General features: G+C 54.5%; 11 protein-coding genes across 11 annotated transcripts; 8 read left to right on the top strand and 3 right to left on the bottom strand.

Moving 5' to 3' along the window:
- Window positions 1-668: 668 nt before the first annotated feature.
- Window positions 669-1,421, top strand: CCMA1212_003183 (uncharacterized protein; the record flags this gene model as incomplete). The annotated part of the gene is made up of 3 exons (XM_073700539.1): window positions 669-730; window positions 790-1,037; window positions 1,105-1,421. The coding sequence occupies 3 exons, from the start codon at window positions 669-671 to the stop codon at window positions 1,419-1,421; spliced, it is 627 nt and encodes a 208-aa protein (XP_073561623.1).
- Window positions 1,422-2,016: 595 nt separating this feature from the next.
- On the top strand, window positions 2,017-3,605 carry CCMA1212_003182 (putative gamma-glutamyl phosphate reductase; the record flags this gene model as incomplete). The annotated part of the gene is made up of 3 exons (XM_073700538.1): window positions 2,017-2,317; window positions 2,499-2,660; window positions 2,725-3,605. The coding sequence occupies 3 exons, from the start codon at window positions 2,017-2,019 to the stop codon at window positions 3,603-3,605; spliced, it is 1,344 nt and encodes a 447-aa protein (XP_073561622.1).
- A 4,026-nt stretch (window positions 3,606-7,631) lies between these two features.
- On the top strand, window positions 7,632-8,360 carry CCMA1212_003181 (uncharacterized protein; the record flags this gene model as incomplete). Its single annotated transcript, XM_073700537.1, has 2 exons — window positions 7,632-7,900; window positions 7,965-8,360. The coding sequence occupies exons 1-2, from the start codon at window positions 7,637-7,639 to the stop codon at window positions 8,358-8,360; spliced, it is 660 nt and encodes a 219-aa protein (XP_073561621.1). The 5' UTR covers window positions 7,632-7,636.
- A 624-nt stretch (window positions 8,361-8,984) lies between these two features.
- On the bottom strand, window positions 8,985-9,629 carry CCMA1212_003180 (uncharacterized protein; the record flags this gene model as incomplete). The annotated part of the gene is made up of 1 exon (XM_073700536.1): window positions 8,985-9,629. The coding sequence occupies one exon, from the start codon at window positions 9,627-9,629 to the stop codon at window positions 8,985-8,987; it is 645 nt and encodes a 214-aa protein (XP_073561620.1).
- Window positions 9,630-12,061: 2,432 nt separating this feature from the next.
- Window positions 12,062-12,697, bottom strand: CCMA1212_003179 (Uncharacterized protein; the record flags this gene model as incomplete). Its single annotated transcript, XM_073700535.1, has 1 exon — window positions 12,062-12,697. The coding sequence occupies one exon, from the start codon at window positions 12,695-12,697 to the stop codon at window positions 12,062-12,064; it is 636 nt and encodes a 211-aa protein (XP_073561312.1).
- Window positions 12,698-12,810: 113 nt separating this feature from the next.
- CCMA1212_003178 (uncharacterized protein) lies at window positions 12,811-14,492 on the top strand (the record flags this gene model as incomplete). The annotated part of the gene is made up of 4 exons (XM_073700534.1): window positions 12,811-12,814; window positions 13,437-13,648; window positions 13,753-13,885; window positions 13,987-14,492. The coding sequence occupies 4 exons, from the start codon at window positions 12,811-12,813 to the stop codon at window positions 14,490-14,492; spliced, it is 855 nt and encodes a 284-aa protein (XP_073561735.1).
- Window positions 14,493-15,546: 1,054 nt separating this feature from the next.
- CCMA1212_003177 (uncharacterized protein) lies at window positions 15,547-15,828 on the top strand (the record flags this gene model as incomplete). The annotated part of the gene is made up of 2 exons (XM_073700533.1): window positions 15,547-15,654; window positions 15,733-15,828. The coding sequence occupies 2 exons, from the start codon at window positions 15,547-15,549 to the stop codon at window positions 15,826-15,828; spliced, it is 204 nt and encodes a 67-aa protein (XP_073561733.1).
- A 1,373-nt stretch (window positions 15,829-17,201) lies between these two features.
- On the top strand, window positions 17,202-17,447 carry CCMA1212_003176 (uncharacterized protein; the record flags this gene model as incomplete). The annotated part of the gene is made up of 1 exon (XM_073700532.1): window positions 17,202-17,447. A coding segment is annotated over one exon (246 nt), but the record flags the coding sequence as incomplete, so codon positions are not given.
- A 216-nt stretch (window positions 17,448-17,663) lies between these two features.
- On the top strand, window positions 17,664-18,494 carry CCMA1212_003175 (uncharacterized protein; the record flags this gene model as incomplete). Its single annotated transcript, XM_073700531.1, has 1 exon — window positions 17,664-18,494. The coding sequence occupies one exon, from the start codon at window positions 17,664-17,666 to the stop codon at window positions 18,492-18,494; it is 831 nt and encodes a 276-aa protein (XP_073561731.1).
- Window positions 18,495-20,169: 1,675 nt separating this feature from the next.
- On the top strand, window positions 20,170-20,922 carry CCMA1212_003174 (uncharacterized protein; the record flags this gene model as incomplete). Its single annotated transcript, XM_073700530.1, has 3 exons — window positions 20,170-20,375; window positions 20,482-20,624; window positions 20,735-20,922. 3 exons carry the CDS (start codon window positions 20,170-20,172, stop codon window positions 20,920-20,922), a joined length of 537 nt encoding a protein of 178 aa, XP_073561732.1.
- CCMA1212_003173 (uncharacterized protein) lies at window positions 20,713-21,069 on the bottom strand (the record flags this gene model as incomplete). The annotated part of the gene is made up of 1 exon (XM_073700529.1): window positions 20,713-21,069. The coding sequence occupies one exon, from the start codon at window positions 21,067-21,069 to the stop codon at window positions 20,713-20,715; it is 357 nt and encodes a 118-aa protein (XP_073561729.1).
- Between the last annotated feature and the right edge of the window lie 2,100 nt (window positions 21,070-23,169).

Genomic DNA, 23,169 nt, shown 5'->3' with positions numbered 1-23,169 from the left:
GTGAGATCTGCGTCTTTCAGGAGGAGGTTGCTGCAGGAGATTTCGGACAGGTGTGCGGCGGACTTGAATTTTGACAATAGCCTGCTTGGTCACGAATCACTGCAAAACTTGGAGATTGTGCAAGGGCGTGAGGTTGCCGCCCAAAGAATGCTATCTTGCATCGACGGACGTGTTCAGACAGGAGGAGTTCAGGATCTTTGGCACAAGTCTGCATCTTGATACATCGTCCGGGCTTGTCGTGAAATGGCCTTTAGAAACCCACTGATGGCCTTCGAACGGTGAATCAACAGGCCATTGTCCCGATTCTGAAGGTTTATTCGGGCATTCATACCTTATGTATGATGGCAAGTCGACCATACGCAAGGTATAGTGTTAAGGTGGCTTTGAGTTTCTTGAGGAGAATTTCTGGGGGTTGAAGCTGGCAAGAGGGTAGATCAGGATGGGGAGGAAGGAGCAACGGTGCCAGCTGCTCCAGCTTTGGGCCATCGATCATCCAGTCCCGTGATCTGCCTCGTCAAAGCGGAATTTCCCATCCTCACCTTGACTCGACTTTCATTCTCCATCCGCCTTACCAGCATCCATGCCTTGAGGAGCTGAAGCGACCTACCATATTTGCCTCGTAGTAAAAGTTGGGTACTTTGTCGGCTCAGCACACCCTCGACGACGCCATGACGGGTACAGAGGAAGAAGAGAATCAGCACTCCGAGACCCTTCTCTGGGCGATTCACATGTACGCTCCTGGCTCGACCCGTCCTTGTGAGAGCATCATGGAGTCTGACCGCATCGCAGGTGCTTCAACAGCAAGATCTATGCAGACGTCAGGATCCGTCTGGGCAGTGTTGAGCTTCCGGCGCATGCAATCGTGCTCTCGGCGCAGAGCGAATATTTCAAGGCAGCGTTGAGGTCTCCCATGAAGGAAGCCACCGAGAAGAAGTTTGGGTACAGCGAGGGCAGCATGCATGCGCACTGGAGGGTCTTTGAGTACATGTACAGAGGAGAGTACTCTGAAGATCCTGCCCAGCCATTGCTCCCACTAGGTTCGTCGCCTTACCTCGTACGCTGTTCGCTGTCCTTCCTTCGGAAAAGCTGACCGTATCCCTCCAGCCGACGATGACGAACTCATCAAAGACATTCGCGTCTACCAGTTGGCCGACTACTTTCGAGTCGAGGGCCTAAGGGAATACGCCTTGCACAATTTCGAGTCAAAGATCAAGCACCTCTGGGTCAGCGAGAGTTTTGTCGACTGCATACGAGAGGTGTATGGGGCAACCGGCCTGGGCTACGAGATGAGAAAGGCGATCCTGCAGGTTGTGCGCGGCCACCTGGGAGATCTATGGGAGAAGAAGGCCTTTCGTCTGCTTGTCCGTGAGGGAGGTGATTTTCCGATGGAGATAATCAGCGGATTCATCAATAATAAGTGAGTGGGCAAAAGTCGACGAGGGAGACGGTCAGAGGGACAAGCTTGCGTGGATGGCGACCACGGGAGATTAAAGTGAGGATTTGCAACGAAACAAACGAACAAGAGATTCGCAAGCCAAATTGATGCAGTTTAGGGGCTACTGTTGGTAGTCTTGCATCGAGCCTGTGTTGAGGTTGGAGATTCGTTGGTCGATGCTAAACGGGACTTGAGCGGAACCGATATCGCAGGAGGAAAATGCGTGGATTCAGCACAACAAACACGGCTAAGCAGAGCGTCAAAAGAACATGTTGAGGAGAGACTTTTTGTCGATGTTTTCGTCAGACAATCAACAAAATTTGGCAAGCAATGGTGATGTTTTATACAGCAGTGTCGCCTGTGCGATCTCTGTCGGCCCTCTGATGACTGATTACCGGACTAGGCAATGCGTGGGCCCCGATCGGAGCTTGAAAATCAGATCTGACTGTACCCGCTCTCATAAGCTCATGATTTGATCTCATACCTCAACCTCACACTCGACGCCCATATCAACCACGGGATTCATCTCACGAACCCAGGAAAAGAAAAGGAGAGAGAAAGAATCCAAGCACAGAGAGAACATGTCCCTCACAAACGGCTCCCCCGAGGCCGCCGCCGCCGCCGCGAGAGACGCCTCCTTCACCCTCGCCTCGCTCCCGGCGTCGGCCCGCAACGAGGCCCTCGACGCCATCCACGCGGCGCTGACGGCGTCCAAGGACGAGATCCTGGCGGCGAATGCGCGCGACCTGGAGCTGGCGCGCAAGGCGGCGGCGGACGGGACGCTGAGCCAGGCGCTGGTGTCGAGGCTGGATCTGGGCAAGAAGGGCAAGTGGGAGGACATGCTGCAGGGGATCCTTGATGTGAGGGACCTGGAGGATCCGGGTATGTTTTGAAAGTCTTTTTGCTGCTTGATTCATGAGATTGGTGGTGGTCATGCCATGTATTGAACATGCGTGGTTACTGCGTCTTGTCCTCTGCTGTGGCTGAGGCAACAATCTCGAGTGAGATATTGCCATGATAGCCACAAACTTAGAAAGCAAGTCAAATGCTAACAAGCACACAGTCGGCAAGACTCAACTGCGGACAAAGCTCGACGACGACCTAATCCTCGAACGGGTATCGTGCCCCATTGGCGTCCTTCTCATCATCTTCGAGGCCCGTCCCGAAGTCATTGCCAACATTGCCAGTCTGGCCATCAAGTCCGGCAACGCTGCCATTCTCAAGGGTAGGCTTCCTTCTCCCTCGTATACATGCTACGAAACCCGACAACTTCACTAATACCGTCACAGGAGGCAAAGAGTCTACGGAATCCTTCATCGCCATCTCCCAAGTCATCTCCTCCGCCCTCTCCAAGACCCAAGTCCCCAACTCAGCCATCCAGCTCGTCACCACCCGCGACGCCATCTCCCAGCTCCTCAGCCAGGACCGCAACATCGACCTCGTCATCCCCCGCGGCTCCAACGAGCTCGTCCGCTACATCAAGGAGAACACCAAGATCCCCGTCCTGGGCCACGCCGACGGCCTCTGCAGCATCTACCTCACCGCCACGGCAGACAAGCACAAGGCCGCCGTCGCCATCGTCGACTCCAAGACGAGCTACCCCGCCGCCTGCAACAGCGTCGAGACGCTGCTCGTCCAGGACCAGGCCCTCGTCACAATCTTCCCCGGCGTGGCCGCCGCCCTGGCCGACAAGGGCGTGACGCTCCGCCTCGACGGCCCCAGCAAGGCCGCCCTCGCGGGTGTCCCCCTCCCCGAGGGCACCGTCCAGGACGCCACCCCGCAGGACTACGACACGGAGCACCTCTCGCTCACGCTCGCCGTCAAGACCGTCTCCTCCGTGGACGAGGCCATCGCGCACATCAACGCGCACGGCTCGCACCACACAGACTCCATCTTCACGGCGGACGGCGCCGAGGCGGAGCACTTCATGAACAGGGTCGACTCGGCGGGCGTCTACTGGAACGCATCGACGCGGCTGGCGGACGGGATGCGGTACGGCTTCGGGACGGAGGTCGGCATCAGCACCAACAAGATCCACTCGCGGGGGCCGGTCGGCCTCGACGGGCTGACGATCTACAAGTACAAGATTAGAGGGGACTACCAGCCGACGACGGCGTACGGCGAGGGCGAGGGCAAGAGGCCGTGGAAGCACGAGAGGCTGGCTTTTTGAGGGAGGGGGGTGGTCTTGAGCGAAGGTCAGGGGAAGCACTGGATAGTAAACAGGGCTAGTCAGGGGCAGAAAAAAAGTTGGGAAGGGGAAAAAAAAAAAAGGGCCATTGGCCGGAGCAATTGGATAGGTGTTGATTTGCTCCATTTGCTTATGACTTTCCTTGTTGAAGATCGCGGTGAAGCCAGATCGGCGAACGCTGAACCCGCGCGGAGAGACTTCTCCTGGATTCAGGGAGCGGCAAGAAATACTAGCTCTCTATCAAACCCCCATGCGCCAATACATTCAGGGCAAGTCATATACGTACAAGTTGTCTCTGGGGCATCTTCATTTGGCAGGTCTCTCACAGTTTATTTCGTACTGCAGACTTCCATATCCAATCTATCCTTCCCCAGAAGTCAGGAAAAGAAGCAAAAGAAAAAGATCCTGGGATGCTTATCCTGCCCGAGTCAGGAATAGAAAAAGAAGCACAGAACGCTTCTCCCGCCCAAGCTGCATAGCCTAGCTCCAGCCCTTGTCCACAGAACAGGGGGTCACAAACGCGCAGTAGTCTGGGGCGCGGGCGAGGCGACATTCCCGCCGCTTGTTCAACGATTTTCCAGGGCGCAAAAGGGATGGATGTCGGTCTGCGTGAATGTGCCTGTACCGTACGAAAGCACTGTCCAGGGCGTCTTGTACCTGCATCTCGTCAAGTTTTACCCGTTCAGAGATACGGGATTTTGGCTTTCGTCGATCTGTTCGGCCGCTGGGCTATTGGTTGATTCCATCTCTTCACCCAGATTCCTGATCCGGGCTGTCCCCAGTGAGAATACGAGGACCTGCACGATTCGCTCTCTCTTCTCCAGACCACTCCAAACTTACAACGTGGGTTGTCTCCTCATGTAACAGGATTGCGAAAATCATATTCAAAGGTCGGAAAGATAGCTTGTGAAAAGAGTAGCACTGCGTGTACGGCGTGCAGCGCACTGCATCATCTCCATCATTTGCATGTAATGTCTTCGTAATTCGTCGTACGTGCCGTATGAGCGCAGCCAGGACTGCGCTCAATAAAAAAAGCTTGCCGTTCTCTTCTACCCATTTCTCCATCGTGTATGTTTGAAATACGAGGCGAAAATAGACAGAAAGAGGAAGAATCTGAAAGAGAAAAGACGGGAAAATAGGTTGGTTGGGCTCTTCTTCTCGTATGTGAAAGTTATCATATTTTGGCCTAATATTCTGGCTGAGCGTGCCGTATCTCGTCCATTGGCTATCCTCCTTTTCCATCTTATGCGCATCCTCACTTTACGTGTATTGCCTTATCGGCCTGTTCCTGCGCTACAGTCATCGTCTGGTCGTCTTAGTCATATCTGCATGCCGGGTTGCTTCCCGTCATGAAAAGAAAAGGGTTGCCCCGGCTCTGTGATACCTGTTGTCACATCACCGCCTCTTGGCGGCCCGTCCCACGACATTCCGGGTGCTCAAGAAACAAAGCGAAAAAAAATCAAAGTCACGAGAGAGTCAAAGAAGCTCAATCATCCTCCAGATCGTATTCCCACGTCCCCAGAGGCTTGGCAATTCCCACAGGAAACAAAAGAAAACCAGCAGGGGAACGCACGAGATTCCACACCGGTCGATGCACGTCAGGAGGAAAAAAAAGCGGCGGCATGTCGGAGAGAACCCCAGCATCCTGTCAGCGGGATCCATGTCTGTGACGCTGGGCGCCTCAGTCAGATAGATGTGCTCTTGTGCCCTAGGAGGAGCAGGATTAAGAGTCTGACAGGCCATCGAAGCAGGCTGGGCCGGCAATTTCGAGCGGTTGCAACACGTGTATCGCCGCCATCATCTTGTGTCGTCTGTGGAATGCCCAGATCAGGTTCGCTTGTCGATGTGATGCTTGTGCGTTCGAGCACCTTCTCACACATGTCTTTCCGTGGGCAGTGCCGCCTTGCTGGTGATGAGGCGACAAGCAACGACCCATGTGATGGTGACATGTCGTCCCTCTGTCTCTCTCTGAATCCAGTCGTGTCTCGTGCCCAGACCTTTCTCTCATCACCGCGCTATTGATACGGGCTGCATCATAGCCTCGAGTGAAAACAGCTCGCCTTGCTCGAAAACGGGACCGATACGAGGGCGTAATCAATATGGATGCCCTGTTGCCTCTGGCCTCTGTGAACTTTTCATTGCCGGCGGATGGATTAGGCTTGGCTTACACTCATCTGTTCAGTTTGGGGCCGAGATGGAGAGCAGAGATCTTTTTTTGGAAGCCAATGGCGTCACTATCCGTCGTTTGTGGATGGGAGACGCCGCTGATTATTCCCTGGTTTATTACTTTGTTCGTGTTGCTGTGCCCTCTCAGCCTCCCTCTATCCTACCTCATCTTTGCCTTCACCATCATCAATGGAACACAGTGCGATATGTGGGGGTCCCTTTGCCCAATTGCCCTGTGTTCAAGCAGTGATCGTCGGTGTGATGAGGGGCGTCGCAGGGATCCGATGATCGCGACTATGAGGCTGTTCACACTGTACGGCGAAACGTTGCGTCTGGTGCTCGAGACGAGGCCAAGCAGATTGGAAAAGATTCTCCGTGTGTCCTTGGACGAAGAAAAGGCAAAGGGAAAAAGCTCGTACGAGTACGTGCCCAGGTACCGAACAGCACCTTCCTTCCGACAACAGAAAACGTGGAGATGCAAAACCGGGGGGCATTGCGCGCCATGACGTAATGTGAGCCAATGGCAGCCCGGGACGGGCCTCATCCTGCCTGAATAGGACTAGCCGCTGCCGGGTCAGGACCAGTCAGCTGCGAGCGCAAGAGGGGAAGAGCGAGCAGAAAAATGGGGGGAAAGCAGCAACCACCGCACTTTCCTCGCTGCTACTACGGCTGCTAGCCATGCTCGGGGCCTCGGCCAGCGAATAGAGCGGAAGGAAAGCTCGTATTTGCTTCTCTTGTCTCGCCATCTCTTTTTTTAATTCCCTCTCTTTTCCCTCTCTCCAACCCATGCGAATTCCTCAGATCGAGTGACTGACGGCATTGTGTGGCGCCCGGCGCTTGCACAGCACTTAGCCACCGTCTGAATGTCTTCTCTTGGCGCCTCTCATCGTGACCGCATCCGAGCCACGCGTGGCTGGCCAGGTACCGCTACCCCCGACTACAGCTGCGATGGCGGACAGACAGGCCAGGACATCGCGATGGGCTGTCGGCCCAAGTATGGACCAGGTATCGCTACTCAGCTAGAGACCGGATGCTGGGGCCTTTGGTGGGACGACCAGAGGACCCCTGGTTAGCACCTTGACGGTTGGGCCCGACTCTTGCTGCATGCTCCCTTTCTTCGCTGTCTCTGCACTGGCCTGAGCCGGCATACGGACAGATGCTACAGAAATCCCCCCGGTTTTGCTACCAGACGAGGTCCCCAGTTCGGATCGTCCTTTGCACGCATACGGGATCCATTGCGATGGGCTAACAGTGACACGATGCACCTTGGTCAGCAACACGCCGTGAGTGCTTCGTACAAGCAGGCTACTCGCGGCCCAGCACAGGAAACATACGACCGACGTACCGCGTGGGCGGCCAAGCGGCAGGTCCTAGCACAAGTGTGTGGGAGAGGTGGGAAAAGGGAGACGGGGGGCTTGTCACTCGGCCGCCGCTACGCCCAACAGGCAGGTACCGCAGCCCGTACCAGCACCAGCGCCTGGAGACCACCTGGCGACCACTTGGGATCCCCGGCACTCGAGGGGGACCCTGGCCGCCTCCCTGCATGTGCCTTGTTTGGCTTGGGTTGCTGGGAAGACGAAGAGAACAACCTCGTATTGTCGAGGCATACACATTGGCACACTTGGTATATAATCATGTCCTGTCCTCGCACACGTCGTCCGACTTTCTGCTTCCGGACCAAAACTCCAAACATCTTATACTACACTCGCTAGTTACCAAGCCCAGCGTCAGCTGTACTCTCGTTCAACAGCCTGCTATACACGTTATCCGCCTAATATCTTAATATCATCCTCATCCCCCACGCCCGTTTTATTCTCAAAACAGCAAGAAACAAAACAACAGACAAAATGAAGACCTCTGCCGTCATCGTCGCCGTCGCCGCCGCTCTCGTCAGCGCCCAGGCTCCTCCCGAGGGCACCAACAAGGTGTCGTGCGCCAAGCCCAACGCTGCCTACTGCATGGGCGGCGACATCATCGTCCGCTGCGACGGCAACAGCATTGGCACTGCCGGCCGATGCTCCGACAATGTTGCCGGATACCCCCCTCAGGGCGGTGTTGCCGAGTGCTGGCAGAGCTCCGAGCTGGCTGGTGATGCTGCCTGCCAGAAGAACGTACGTCCTTTCTCTCTCCCAATCAGCCTTGATAGATGACCTCCAGCTGACATTCTCATGACAGTGCGTCGTCTACGCCCAGCCTTCCTTCACCCTGGCTGCCTCTGAGTGCACTCCCAGCTTCACTGCCTCTGCCACCGCTGCTCCCACCACCCTGGAGAGCTCCGTGGTTGTCACCACCACCGTCGTCTACTCCACCCCCAACGGCACCGTCCCTACCATCACCTCCACTGCTGCTCCTGCTCCTCCCGTCCAGACCACCCCCGTTGGCACTGGTGTCCCTCCTCCTCCTCCTGTTGGCGGCAACGGCACCGCTCCCAGCGGCACCAACACCCCCGTTGGCCCTACCACCACTGGCGGCAGCACCGGCCCAAGCACTGTCCCTACCAACGCTGCCGTTGCCAACCACGCCACCGGTGCTCTGGCCGTCATGGGTCTCGTTGCCGCTTGCTTCCTGTAAGCGAGCATGCCTTGCTTGGGCTCCTTGCTCTGTCAAGTGGAATAACGTTTTACGACTGAATTCTATCTCTCACAATATGTGAGCATGTTTATGAACTGTCTGGAGCGGACTGAATGAAGAGAGACGAGAAACCATTTCATTGATCTTGGGGGATCTACGGGGAAGGCAATGGATGACAGTCATGTTCTTTCTCGGACTCCTTTCCCTCTTGCGAGTGGTTGTACATATAACGTGGTAGCAAGAGGGAAAGGAAGCGAAAAGCCATGAAGGGAGGGGGAATATTATACCTTGGGGACTAATGTTGGACACGGGAGTTTGCTTGTTTTGCCTTTTTGCTATTTACTATTAGATATCGACGTATGACGGAGATTACGCATTATACCTTTCTACATGCCTTGAGCAACGGAATATACTATTACCCTTGCGAACTGTTGCGTTTCATGCTTCGCTGCCTTGACCGGGTCTTGATCGAGAATTGTATATTATTTACTGTATTGTCTGGTATGTCTGGTATATGAATGTAGTATAAACGCCTTCCAAAGCCGCAAGTGATGCCGTATAAAAGGAAAACCAACATGCCCGAAGATACCATACAAAGAAAAACCACCATGCCTCAAGACAAAATCATCGCTGCTGCGCCCACTTCTTCGAATTCATCACCCACAGCTGCGGCGCCTCGCCCTCCCCCGTATAGACGTAGCTCAAGTACAGCGCATACCGGAACAACGCCTGCCGCAGCACGTCCTCCGTGACCTCGTCCATGCCAATGCTTCGCCCAAAGTTGTCCGCCGTGAGCTTTTCCCCGTCGGTATACATGGTAATGTCTGAGCCTGCGTCGCTCTCTTCGCCGTCGCTCCATGCAGCGCTGCTGTCTGCCGAAGAAGAAGACGATGATGAGATGGAAGAGGAGCGGGCCATGGGAGACGACGACGACGGGGCAGAAGAAGTATAAGATGCGGTATGACAAGGGCACTCCGCCCCCTTCAACGCAGAACGCATCGCATTGAGAAAGCTCTCCGGGACGGGAAGCCCGCGCGGGACGGAGCAACCCGGGGACCAGATTGATTTGGGCCGGCGGCGGAGGTCGGCGGCGAGGTGCTCGATTGTGCGCTGGGCGACGGCGGGGTCGATGAAGGAGGCGAGCGTGGAGAAGGTGGGTTTTGCGAGGGCGGCGTTGAAGGCGTGGCAGGTGAGGCGGGCGGAGGGGAGGTCGGTATGGGGGAGGTGGGCGAGGATGTGGGTGATGAGCTCGAAGGGGAGGGAGTCCATTTTGGTGGGTGGAGGTTTGATCGCGAGATGTTGAGATTGAGGGTTTAGGTGAGTTCAGGTGTGTGGTTGAGAAGAAATAACTCCGTCAAGGTGAGGAAGTTGTGTTGTTCGTATTGACTATATCGTTCAGGATGGCGGAAAGGGTATCGTGAATCAGGGAGTGAGTAGTGATGGCGATGTGTCGTCCATGTATGGCTGGGACCTCGCGATGACCAGCTCCAACTCTGCGCAGGATAATTTAGGAAGCAAACGGGCAAAGCAAATCATCCAACAATGGATGCAATGAAGCGGTCCAGGGTCAGATATATATATATATATACTGCCTTCCCCCTTGCCGCCACCTCGTGAGCCTCGCCTCACCCCTCAAGGTTCACGGCCTCCCTCGCGCAAAGGCCGTGCTCACTGCTTACTCTCCGCCCCCCCAGCAAAGCCCCAGCCCAACGCCAGACCAACGCAGCACCACTGCCGGGAGTCGGACCCGGTTGTAGATCCAGCCAAGGCAATCCTGGCTCTCGGGGCTCTCTCTCACTCTGTAATTCCACATGCACGCCCCTCTTTGCATGCTGCTGCCACTGCTGATATACAATGGGAGGCTAATAATTGACGTTGTTGCCTCCCCTGGGCAGCAGAGTTCCTGACGTGAGACGCAAAAGACATTCCTCAATCCCAGCAGCTAACGAATACACCATCATAGCTACCCTCGTTATTAATGAATCAATACCGACGTTTCCCCTACCACGCCGTCCCCAGAAAATCGGAATCCCGCGCTCTCCCTCAACATGTCCTCGGCCTCGGATAGACTGACTCACGTTTCCGAGATTCTGGGGCCGCTCCATTCCGCTGGAGACCTTGATGGCAAGTCTGCCGTTAGGGCTGACGGGATGTGCCCAAAAAGAGGGCATGATTTGGCACAAAGAAGCCGAGGGAGATTTGGTCGCGGAATTTGTCTTTTTGGTTCTAGTTTCCGAGGTAGGCTGACTTGATCATTAGGGCTGCCTCAGGTAAGCCTTTTTTCTATCCGTGAGAGAGGCGTTTGTGGCATCTGCGGTGCCTTTTCTTCTGTGGGGGAGGGGGAACAGATGGGCTGAGAAGAACGGTCCCACGCTACAGGTTACCGGACTGGTTGGCATGCAGATCCCATGAGGAGAGAAAGCAGGGGTGTGTGAGTGCAATAACTGGGGGGGAAAGGGGAGATAGTAGTGTGACTTGGGCTGTGTTTGCTGCTCCCCGGGATTGTGTGATTTGATACCATGAAGTGGAATGAAAGGCACAACGCCACCTCTCATTCGGTGACGACCCGACTACATGTATTCTAATCAAGACGGAATCCCACATATTCCAAATTCGAAGCAACTTGCGGCAAAAAGACAAGCAGTATTAGGATGATTCCACTAAACAGATGACTCCAAAGCACCGGCTCTCGGGCCAAAGCTTATGTGGCTTGGGGAAGATGGATAGCATGAAGCTAGCATCTCTCACATGAAGAGGTAAAGATAAAAGGTACAAGTCCCCTCCCTACAATTGCCCAATCCGGAAAGTATTGGCGAATTTCGGATTGGCCAAAACAAAAACGATGGGCATCAACTTTTGGCAATTTGATTGCTCTTTGGTGTTACGCATGCAGTGACTGGTGATGGCGATTGCTGCGTGGCAATGACTCGTATATCGGATGACGGGCGAGAGGATTGCACGTGAAATGTGGCTGATGGGCGTGAAGGATCGGGGAGTTGATCATGCAAGCTGCATGTTGAAGACGTGGCAGTTTGAGTTTGAGTCATCTCGTCCTCCAAGACACCCGCATATCGACGTTACAAAACGGGACATAATTTGAGAGAATCAAGAAGCCTAACGATAAGGCTCAGCCATCATCTCTTGACTCGGGAACAAGCTGCGTTGCAGCATGTTCAATAACAACCCCAGAAAATGATGGGGATCCACTACTCCGCAGACAGGCCGGTGGGTATTTGTGAGGAGGTTCGGCGCTGTCTATGGCGTCCAACAGGCGAATTGCCGGCTCTTTGGTGTTAGTAGCTGATATGCGTTGCTTGATGGTTTCTTTCGCTGTTGAGGCTCTGGTATGAATGTATGAATCGCATTGTCCCGAGATGGCGTGAGTTTTGGCGTGGGAATACTACCCCAGATCAGATGTGGGAGAGACGGGGTGAGAAACCGAGAGCCTCAACTTTTTCTAGCGTTCTGTCTACCAGAGGGATGATGCCTTGAAGCATATCATTCTAATCTTCTGCTCATTAATGGAGGAAAAGACATTGCGGCTGAAAATACGTACTTGCGTACGTTGTTGGCCCGCTGTGGAAAGGTAGATCACCACAGGGTAACCGAAGCATATCACATGTTGAGATTTGATCACCATCCTCCTGGAGTTCAGCATACATGCTCTCTAATTTCTATCTCGTGTTATATCAGCTCAGAGCTCATGCCTCCTCCTCAACCCCCTCCGTCTCCTCCCGCCACCACTCCTGCATCAACCTCATCCTCTCCGTCCTCTCCCTCGCCATCTCCCTCCCAACATCCGTCTTCATCAGCCCCTCCAGCTTCACCAGCTTCACATCAAAATGCCCAATCGAATCCCCCAACGCCCTCCCCTTGGCGCCTCCAAACGTAAACGCCCGCCCAATGCCCACCGCCCCAATGGCATCCAGCCGATCCGCGTCCTGCACAACCGCCAGCTCCGGATGCTCCTCGATGAGCTCCCGCACGCGCGCCAAGTCCTTCATCTCGCTCGTGTAGCTCACGCCCAGGCATATCGTCTGGATCTTCTCCGCCAGCTCCTCTGACGCTCCGAGGGAGACGAGCGTCGTGTAGACCATGCGGAGGCCGTCTTCGCCGGGCTTGAGGTACTTTCTGTCGCCGACGTCGTGGAGGAGCGCCGCGAGGGTGACGATGTCGCGGCTCGTGTTGGGGACGCTGGGCTGGATCGTTTGGGCGAGGTGCACCACGCGCTTGATGTGGCTGTAGTCGTGGGAGGGGTCATAGTTTGACATGTAGACCTTGATGTAGTCGGTCACTTTGGCAATGAGTGCCGGGTCCACGGTGAGGGGAGAGCTCATTGTGACACCGAAGGGTGTGAAAACTTGGAGGAGAATATGTCTTGTTTGTTTTTTTGTCTTATAGGCTGGAGTTATGATAACAAGATGATTCTTTGTTCTTCCTGCTTGCCAATATGGGTATGCCCAATTCACCAGCCTGAGAACCTATCCAATTGCTCAAAGTCTGTCAAGCCAATGTTAGAAAAGTAGCCCTCAATTGGATCAGTGGATAAGAGGTCGCTGCTTTTTATACATCTGATGCCTTTGCTGGTCGTGATACGTTTTCGTCTGACGGAGCGAGAACAGACAACCACCAAGACAAAGAGTGACTCAACCGGCAAAAACTCACGTGACCCGCGCCTTATCGTAATCTCTGTATCTTCCGTATCGCGTCTTGGCAGTTGTGCGTGAAGCTTCACGTAATCTGGTGAATTCACTGAGCAGAATTACAGTGGCAATCTTCACTCATTTACCCGCCTGATGAACTCGAGCTGCATCTCATCCGTGAACCTCCAAAAGCGTGCAGAATCCTTCACCTCTTTGACTGCGGGACTAGCTCCGGAATAATTCCGGCAAATCCTCCAGTCCCGCTTATCATACACCATCCACCAATCACGCCCCGCGTCACTGATCACAACAACGGGTGGAGAAAGTAGCGCCAGCCATCTGTGCACCCTTGCTCCTTCCCTCTCCCCTCTCCATGTCACCAACCCCAAGCCGTCTTGACTCTAGCGCGCCAAGACCCTGGTGAAAGCCACAGTTTTGTACCTCGTACCCCTTGCCTTGACTCGAGTTCCCTCCGCCATGATGGCGACGGTTCCAACCGCAGGCGTTGATTTTCGCGACCTGCTGCGCTCCGGCCAATTCTCGGATCTGACTGTCGTCTGCCGGGGTACCGAGTTCAAGCTGCACAAGGTCATTGCGTGCCTGCAGTCGCCCGTCTTTCTCGCTGCTGTGAACAGCGACTTTCAGGTAAGCAAAGAGAGAGAAGAGGGAAGAGACAGAGAGAGACGAGAGGGTGTGTGAATCCCGGCAAATCAGAGGAGAGACGCTGACGGACGGTGTGTGGATACCAGGAGGGCCGCACCGGCGTGATAAAAATAGATCAGTTCGATCCCGAGACTGTGAGACGCCTGGTCGAGTTTCTCTACACGGGAGACTATGACCGCCAGCCTCAGGAGCCTCAGCCGGCGCAGGAGCAGACTCAAGGTTCGTTATGCGTACTGTAGACGTGGTGCAAAGTCCTCCCAGGCACCTCTACTGACTTGATTGCATCTTAGGTCCTCTGACCACTGATCAAGACACCCCAGGCACCGTGCTTCATGTGCGTGTGAATGCCATCGCCGACTACTACGGCGTCAAGGCCCTCGGCCACCTCGCTACCCAGAAGGTCAAGCAGGCGTTCCAGGACAACTGGGATCCCAAGACCTTCATGATCACTGCCAAAGAGGCCCTCGGCGCCAGCGGCGACAAGACGCTGCACGACTCCATGGCGCGCATCGCAGCTCAGAACATGACAGATCTGGTCGGATGCCCCGAGTTGACCGACCTCGTTGGCGACTTTGCTGCCGAAATCATGCGTCACCAGGGCCAGAAGCAGGCAGAGCTCGTCGCCATGCGCCAGCACGCCGAGACTGGAACTGCTCGCGTCACGGCAAGGTTTGCCAAGATCATTGAGGAAATCAACCAGAGAGAGTATTGCCGCAACACTTCTTGCGCAGAGGCCTCCTTTGGCTGCAATATCGAGCAGATCGATAGTCCTGTCGGCGAGCCCACCTACATTCTCCGCTGTTCCTACTGTCGATGCAGGCACTAGGTAGCCGTCTTCTCTGAACAGGTGGTAGATGGGTATGGTCTCGTCACGCTCAAGCCAATATTCCTTGGTGGTCCGAAGTGATACTCACAGTTGTTGTCCGCAGGCTTTGATATGGCAGGCTTTTGCCGCCGGCGCTAGGGATAGGTTAAGTCATGCGAAATGCCTCCAATGGAGAGGACGACGGCAATGGAATGACAAATGGAAATTGAGTCCCGTACTTCGTACTTCGTACTCCAAAGCATCATCACTCTACGCATGACACAGAGGAGGGGAAATATAGATGCAAGGAAGACGGCTGCGGATGAGCACAAGGCACCAGGGAGCCACTCCAGTCAACCGTCGGGCGGTCGCCATAATGGGCCGCAGAAGGATTCGGCGATGGCCTGGCTCTCTGCAAGTACTACGTACATTCTTCGTAGCAGGACTTGGGAGTGCCGAGTCTTCACCCGTATCGTGTCCTTGTTCGTAGGATACCGGCAGGTATACTGATAAACGCCGCTCAAAGGGAGATCGATGATTCTCGCTGTGGGCCATGACGGCAGAGAGATGCGACGGAGGCCATGAGACCATGGGAAACAATCCTCCTTCTTCCATGGCACCAAGCGAATCAACGCCGTGCAGTACATCGTATCACGCTTACACGTTGGTCGCTTCTGCTGCGGCCGCGACGGGGAGATGCGGATGAAGCCGTGGTTGGGCTCATTAACCGGCCGCGTAGAGGCCCGTCCGAAGGCCGAGCCATGAGGTGGAAAGGAAATGCCTGTCGCTGCTTTTACCGGGCCCTCGATGATGGAGTGATGTGACAAAGCGCGGCTGGAGACAGGGGTTGACGACAGTTGGGGATTTGCAGATATATGCACCTATCGAGGTGATGTCGCTATCCTCACTGTGCACCTCAGGCTTAGTTTCGGAAAGCCGAAATTCAGCCGGACCTGGAACTTGGTGGGGCGGTCTGCTCTCCCGTGTGGCATTGGTTCTCGTCACGAAACTTTCAGCCTTGCGATCGCGTGCCTCCAGCCAGAAACCCTCTACACCTTCGACGCCAACAGACAAGATGAGTTTCGTGCCGGTGAACCCTCGGCCTATGCTGCAGGACCTCGTCGACAAGACGGTCCTTGTGCGCCTCAAGTGGGGAGAGACCGAGTACAAGGGGAGATTGGTGGTGAGTCGAGCTCCAGCTTTAGGAGAAGGCGATTGTCTGCCCCGAATGATGCTAATTGCGCGTCTGCTGTCTCTCCAGTCCATCGACAGCTACATGAACCTCCAGCTGGCCAACACCGAGGAGTACTTGAACGAGAAGTTGACGGGCGAGCTGGGCCAAGTCCTGATCAGGTAGGGTGCTGCCGCAGCGGCACGCGATACCGCTTGTCTGTCACGAGTTTGTATGTTGATGTGCTGACGATGGCGATGTAGGTGTAACAACGTGTTGTATATCCGCGGAGCCGACCAAAAGGACAGCAGTGCGGACGTGAAAATGGAGGGTTGAAGAGGATATACCTTGAAAATTCAGGAAGAGCATACTCAAGGCGTTGAGGGCTGATTTGCTGCTTGGAGTGAGGGAACGGGACACTGTACAAGATATCATGAGGACATCATTTCTCAGGCTTAACTATGGAAGTCCGATGGAGCGAACCGAATTTGGGCTCGATATCGACACCTGCAACCGAGAGGATGATAATACCAGGCGTATGCCATACGAGACGAAGAAGCCGCAATACCGAAGGCGACACCCTGTCGATTATTAGCCATTTGTCAATCAGCATCCATTGTTTTCTCAGATTCTGTCCCTCGTGGAGACTCGGACCCTTGGAAGGCTTGTTTTCTGGTCATAGATGCCGAGGTTGCACGCTTGTTCGTTTTGACTGCTAATGCTGGGATCGGGGAGCCCTCTGTCAGACCAAGAAGCATGGTACCAGCAGGCGAGTCGATCTCTTTAGCTACCCATCGACCAACTGGGAATTCTACAAGATACACATCGACTTCTCAGCCTCGTCGACGCTTCTCCGGTGATTCACCATCTCCAACATGACTTGGACATGGCATACTTGCGTACCGCTGGATAGGTGCATATTCACCAACTCCTTCGTCCGCATCCTTGTACAAGTAGTAGGACCAAGCTACCTAAGCTTTGCAACTCTCCGCGCCTCCACCGACATTGTGTGATCAAAAAGCAGCGCTGCAGCTCTAGCCTTTGTCCCAGCCCGGTTTGTTTGTTTGTTTCTTCGCCTATATGCACCTGTCGGCTGGGCCAAATACCACGTCGGTCCACCCGCAAGCGCTCCGGCGAATCACGACCAGCTCGCCCTCTCCCTCAAAGGACCTCAAAGGGAAACTAACGGGATGCTAGAGGACGCAATTACGGCTGGCAATCAGGCCATGAGCCAACCAAGAGCACGAAGAGACCCCGCGGCCTTGGTCTGCAGGGTGACGAGTCCTGCTGGCAGTAGTCCAATCAAGCGCCGCATCTAGACGCCGGCAGCGCTGTGGATGGTGGATGGGCGCCACTCAGGTGGTTAACCGCCCGACCCCTGTCTGGTGAGTGAGGTGCATGCAGAAGCGGCCTTGGTGTGTGACTTTGCCGCGTTATTGGCCCGCTGGCAAGGGCAGATCCAGGCAAGCAGGTGCAAGAGGTTGCAGCTCTGGATCAGGTTCCAGACATGGGCCGCACACGGTTGGACCAAGTCGGCCGTCATCGCGGGCTCTCGCTGGGCCTCGCAAAACATATATCAAGGCGGCCAACACCCGTTCATCTCGTCTTCTTCTTTTCTGTTCCTCAGCAAGTTCTGCCAACTTCAAATCCACCTTTCTGTTTCATTCCCCCCTTGTTTGTTTTTGTTTGTTTGTTCTGGAGCTGGTCTCCCCCCTAATCTTCTAATACCATATCTCGTCCTCACTCACACAAACCCTTCACCTGTCAACTACACCATCAAACATCTCAGTTGCCGGTCAGCTTGAGACGAGATAATTTTTTACACTGAACCATTAATTTTTGCATTTTCTCACACATTCACGGCATCCTAATTGATACCCCTTTCCCTAGAAACAGAACTGTGGATTTTTACTTGCTCGCTGGCGATCAACACACATTGTTACCAATCTTTGCTCAAAGAATCACGTCAACCTCTTACAAGCATCTCCCTCATCACAACAACTTAATCAACACTAATCAACATGTCTGCTGTTCAACTGTCATTCTCTCTCCGCGTCTCCTCCGGCGTCAAGACCGTCCACCTCCTCGGCTCTTGGGACAACTACGTCGGCCAGCTCCCCCTTGCCAAGGACAAGACCTCCAAGTCGGGCACCTGGAAGGGCACCTTCAGATTCCAGAACTCGACGCTCGAGGCTGGCAAGCGATACTGGTACTACTACATCATCGACGGCTACCACATCGCCCACAACCCCTCTGTTGAGTCCACCACCGAGCCCACCACCGGCCGCGAGCTCAACATCCTCGACGTCACCGAGTCCCACAAGTCAAGCAGCAAGAGCTCTTCCAGGGACAGCAAGTCGTCCCGCCACCGTGCTTCCCTCACCGTCGACATCCCCAAGGGCCGCCCCCTGTCCGTCTCCCAGATCAAGGCCCCCAAGCCCATGTCTCCCCACGCCACCAAGCACATCCTCGAGTCCGACTACTACGGCAACGAGGAGCTCGAGGAGCTCACTGCCCGCTTCGGCAGCACCGGCCTCGACGAGGACGTCCTCACCGACTTCAGCACCTCGCCCGTCTCGTCCAACGGCTCCAGCCTCTCGTACCGCTCCGACAGCTCCTCGCCCAGCTCCTCGCTCTCCGGCTACAGCACCCCCAGCTCAGACTGCAGCTCCTGCACCTGCGAGCGCTACGGCATCACCCGCAAGGGCGAGCGTGTCAAGATCGACTGTGGCGGCTCCCGATGTGGCTACGACGACAGCTCCTCCTGCGCGAGCGACGTCAGCGACGACGAGGCGTACGACTACGAGGTTTCCCCCCATGCTTCCCGCCGCAACGGAATCATTGTTGCGTGAGAGACTTCTTGGACCATGCTTGATGATAATGACGATATGAGGAGGCCGTTCTGGAGAAGAACGTCGCCGACATGTTTATTCCCCGCCACGACGGTTCGGGCGGTTTGCATCATGATCCTGCATCGCCTGCTTCTGTTCGGTGAAACACACATTAATGTTGTTGTGTGGTAATGTATATACAAGCACATTCTCTTGCTTCTATATCATCCCTCCCCACCGCGTCCCTTAGGAATCGCAGCACACAAGCTGGCCTTGGATGCTGTGATCTCAAGGGGTACGCGTGTGATGACCATTGGGTCGATGCTGCGGCCCCTCGCGAGTGGTCCCTCCCGCTGCGCGAGTAGTTGATTCTTGAGCCTCTTCGGCAAGAGTCGGACTGGGGCGGTACCTGTCCCGTCCTTCTCTCGCTATTTTAGCCAAGACCGGAGTGTCCTCTCCCTCTCTCGTGGAAGACACAGAGGAGGAGAGGATGTCCAGCTCCGCAACGTCAAGACGATGGATGTGGCTCGGGTCAGGTTTATGTCTAATGATCCGGGCTAGCCATACAGAATTCTGTGGATGATGGGGATGATTTGGCAGATGGTTAAGGAATACTGCCGTGTTAGATACTAGATAGACGACTCTTGAATCTACGGTTCTGACTGATGAGGAATACTTTGGGCTCTCTTGATGTGATGTTTGCTGTGAATTAGTAGGATCGTCATTTGTGTTACTGGGTACGTGAGGGACACGAAATTGGACGTGAGCAAGAGTGGCTTCTATGTGACCAACCTTGTTGAGGTCTCCCGATACAAGGTCTATGTTAAGGCCGTGAATCACAGATCTTAGCACGTGCTGTGTCCCAACAAAGGCGGGAGAGGTCTCCATCCCCTTAAGTTCTCTTATTTTCAACCACTACTGCCATTTCGCTCTTTCTGTTCCCATTGTGGGTTAGGTTCTCTCCTGGCCTCATCAGTCGACAGCTCGGCAAATTTTCTTTCCAGAAATGTTCTTTGCGGTAAAGGTAAGAAGGGGAACTCCAAAACAGTCATCGCCGGGTCTGTGGCTGAAGGTTATTCTCGAGGTTAATCTATTCTTGATTCAGCTGTGGATCTGTATTTGGCGAGGTGAAGAAGCCTGAACAAGTCGGTTACAGGAGGAACTTGCCCTGATAAGGAACCATATTCATAGCAGCTCCGTTCTTTCTTCTTGACAGCGTCAAGCTCGCACCAATGATGCCGTATGTGAGCAAAGGTAGTAAAGTAGTCGATGCTCTTCTCAATGAAGTGCGCCCTCGGTTACCGTCTTGGTGGTAGGTATCCTCCACTGGTTTTGATTTCTGGACCGCTTCAAGCCAGAAACGGCCGTGATTCAGTGTTCGGTTAGATAACCGGCCGCAATGACTCCGTAGCGATGCAATATCAGACCGAGAAACCTCCAGAAGCACGCCAAAGAAGTTCAAGTCCAAGGAAAGGATATCCATCTCCCAACCACATGAAGTTCCCGAGTCCATATCTTTCCTCCCAGCAAGCACGCAAACAACGTTAACGTAAAGAAGAGTAGCCTCTCAACAACTTTCGTTCCGTGGTATAAAGACCTTCTGATCTCCTCCCCTCCCTGCCACCCTTTCAATATCCCATCTCCATCCATCTACATTGTTTGCTCAAATTTCATCCTCTTGTACCATACACCCACCATGTCAGACAGACAATCACGGTACAAGAGCCCCGCGGAGCACACAAGAGCTCCAAAGAGGAGCAACCATCCCGCCGCCTCCCCGTCGACCGCATCAGAGAGCAGTCGTCGGGGAGACAACAGAACCGGCTCGGCGAGCGCCAGGGCCAAGGAGGCGACGGACCTTGGCCATGGCGATGGCAAACAGGGCGCGGGGAAACTGATTGCGTGAGTCCTACCTCTCTCTCCTTTTCCTGCTTGGAAGTTTCTCTCTCTCTCTCTCTCTCTTGTCTTGGTGGGTTTGATGGCTGATGCTGGGTGGGGGAGAGAGCAGCCCGTTTAAAGCCTTCATTGGAGCGGCGGCGAAGATTGCCGAGGAGGAGGCGTCGCAGCAGAGGTGGTTGGCGAGGATTCAGGCTGGGAGAGAGGCTCTGCGGGCGCGATATTTGGGGGAGAGCAGGACGCAGGGAGTCACTGGTGAGTTTATACTCTTTGACAGCTCAGCTCCTGCTTTATGTCTTTCGGCAACTGTGACGTTAGAAAGGAAATGTTGAGTGAAACATTGTCACTGATATCGAGGAATATAGGGCTGAATGAAGAGGCCACCCAGTGCTCCATATCGGAGCTCTCTCAGCTGATGGAGGACGTCAGCCTTGAGGACGATGGCCTTGAGTCCGAGTCGGCGGATGAGGAGGGCAAGGGGAAGAATAAGGACGACGACTGGGTTGTCGTCCAGGAGGATTTCGATGTTTTGGTGTTTTTGGACGATGGTTGACCGTTGAGATGAGCCGGAGGAATAATCGGGATTTGGAGTTGAATATGTGACTTCTTTTCTTGAAGTTGTTCGTTTGGGTCTTCTCTGGGCGTTCTGGTCATTTGGGCCGTCTTTGGACATTCGAGTATTTGGCTGAGCGAGCGACATTTTGCAAGGCGTATGGAGTTGAAAATGGGTGGGAAATCTGCTGCTGTCAATGCTCTGAGTTGAATTCTAGGGAGAATCTTGTTTGAACCTAGACAAAGCTTTCTCCATAACAGAACCACAAAGACACGACGGAATACGAAGCAAGCACGTCTAGCTGAATCGAGTTTCAGTTCTCATCGTATATCGCCTTGTTGCATCTTCGTCGAAACGTTGGAGTAAAAAAGCCTTTGGCAATGGAAAGGCTGGAGCTGAGTCAAGCTGAAGAAGAGGAAAACGAGGATCTGACATGTCCTGCCAGGGTTGCAAGGCTGCCTCACGAAAGGCGACCAATACGCGCGTAGAACGGGGGCCTTTCTGTATCGACACTCGTGTAAAAGTGACAGCAGCTGAAAGTTACTTACAATTGGAAGTCAGACAAGGCAAGTATACAACACCTTACCCTTGTACGAGTAATTGCAAGCGTTGTGGTTGCGAATGAATCTTCCTCCCGCTGATGCCACCGATCGCTTCGTATCCCTGACAAGCCCTTTGTCTACCCTTGCCCTGTCAACCTCCCACCCACCCACCTTGACTTCAGCTGGCCACTATCCAGGAACTAAACTGGATACAGCAGGGCCTCGCCGGCGAACGGCTCAGGAACGTCCGATTTTTCTTTTGGAGGACAGACTCGCTAATCACCGTTGGAGAAGGGAGGCCTACGGAGGACTCCGATGTAGTTTGCGGCTATTCCGTGTCTCGGTGAGGTTGGATACTTGCAGTAGGTAATCGGAGGAGAAAGTCACAGAGTCGAGGACATAGATGTGCACTCTGTACAAGCGAGTGTCAGTGAAGGAGTCTCGCATCTCGGGTTTTGAGATGAGGGCATCGGAGGCAAAACCGAGATGCAAGGGAGGGTGATGCCTTAAGCCAAGAGACCCCCGTCCGACACATCATTTTCGAGCAGGAACTGGGATCGAGTCACTTCTCTGCGCAGTGCTATCGTGGTACCAGCTTTGTATGTCGCGAGGTGAGATGCAGCACCCGATGTTCGCTACAGGTCGGGTGCTTTAGGTGTGTAGATGCCCTGTATTATAGGTAGCACCACCCACTATAGACCCTATAGTCATCGCCACCGTCACAGTTGAGTGCAGCTCGACTTCTCGTCATTGAATCCAGGCCAGTATCCAACCTCTGTTTGATAACTCCTCATCCTGTCATCAGCGCATCATCTCCTCGTCCTGTCCAAGGCAATCTACACCGACCCGCTCTAGCGTTGCATCTCAACAACCTCGCCACTCGCCGTGTCGAACCGAAAACCATGTCGGCCAACGCCGTGATGGCCTCGTACCTGGTCCATTGGGTCGTCAGCATCTTCATCCGCAGCGGACCTCGCCTCGTCTCCGTCTCTTCCCCTCATCACCATCACCGAAGCGCCTTAGACGCGCCATCGCTAAGTCTACTTTTGCTGTTCGTTGCAGCCTCCCATGCCGTCCGTTCAGGCCCAAATGAATACTCTCCGATAGCCCTGCGGCTGGCACAATCGCCGACCTGATCAAAGTGCCGATCGCCTGCGCAATCCATCACGGCAGCCTCCAAAGACAAACTGACGCCCGTCTGCATTTCCGATTGGCGACGCCCAACAGGGGCCACCCTGGAGCCCGTGGCCACGTCGGGTCGGGAGAGCCTTGCCAGGACAGATCGCTGCTGGCCACTAGCACCAAATCATGCTGCCCCTTTGATTGCCGTCCACCAGAACGGGGCATCTCTGGCAGGCCGCCAGAGACACTGCCAATGATGGAGCTGCTTGCTGTGTGGTTGCGATGAGGGGGGAAGAGGGCCAAAAGAGGCTGACTGCCATCCATCACCTCTGCCTGCCCCCCCATCTTGCTGATGCGTAGATTGCCGGTCCTGGCCACCCCGGTCCCTCCCAGCTCAGTCCCTGGATATGTGCGGTTCCCTGGGTCCCCTAGCCGGTAGTTCGGGCTAAATGCAATTCCTGCGTCGTTGCTCACGGCGGCAGCGTTGTGCAGAATATTACTTGTACAAGTAGAACGCCAACTGAACTTGTGCGCGGTCGGCTCGTCTTGACCTTTGTTACAAACCCAGCTGGACAGTTCGAAT

Source organism: Trichoderma ghanense, assembly GCF_004382785.1.
Source record: "Trichoderma ghanense strain CCMA-1212 chromosome Unknown scaffold_2, whole genome shotgun sequence".
Lineage (NCBI taxonomy): Eukaryota > Fungi > Ascomycota > Sordariomycetes > Hypocreales > Hypocreaceae > Trichoderma > Trichoderma ghanense.
Note: the sequence above shows the minus strand (reverse complement) of the source record. Positions and strands in the feature narration are given on the sequence as shown.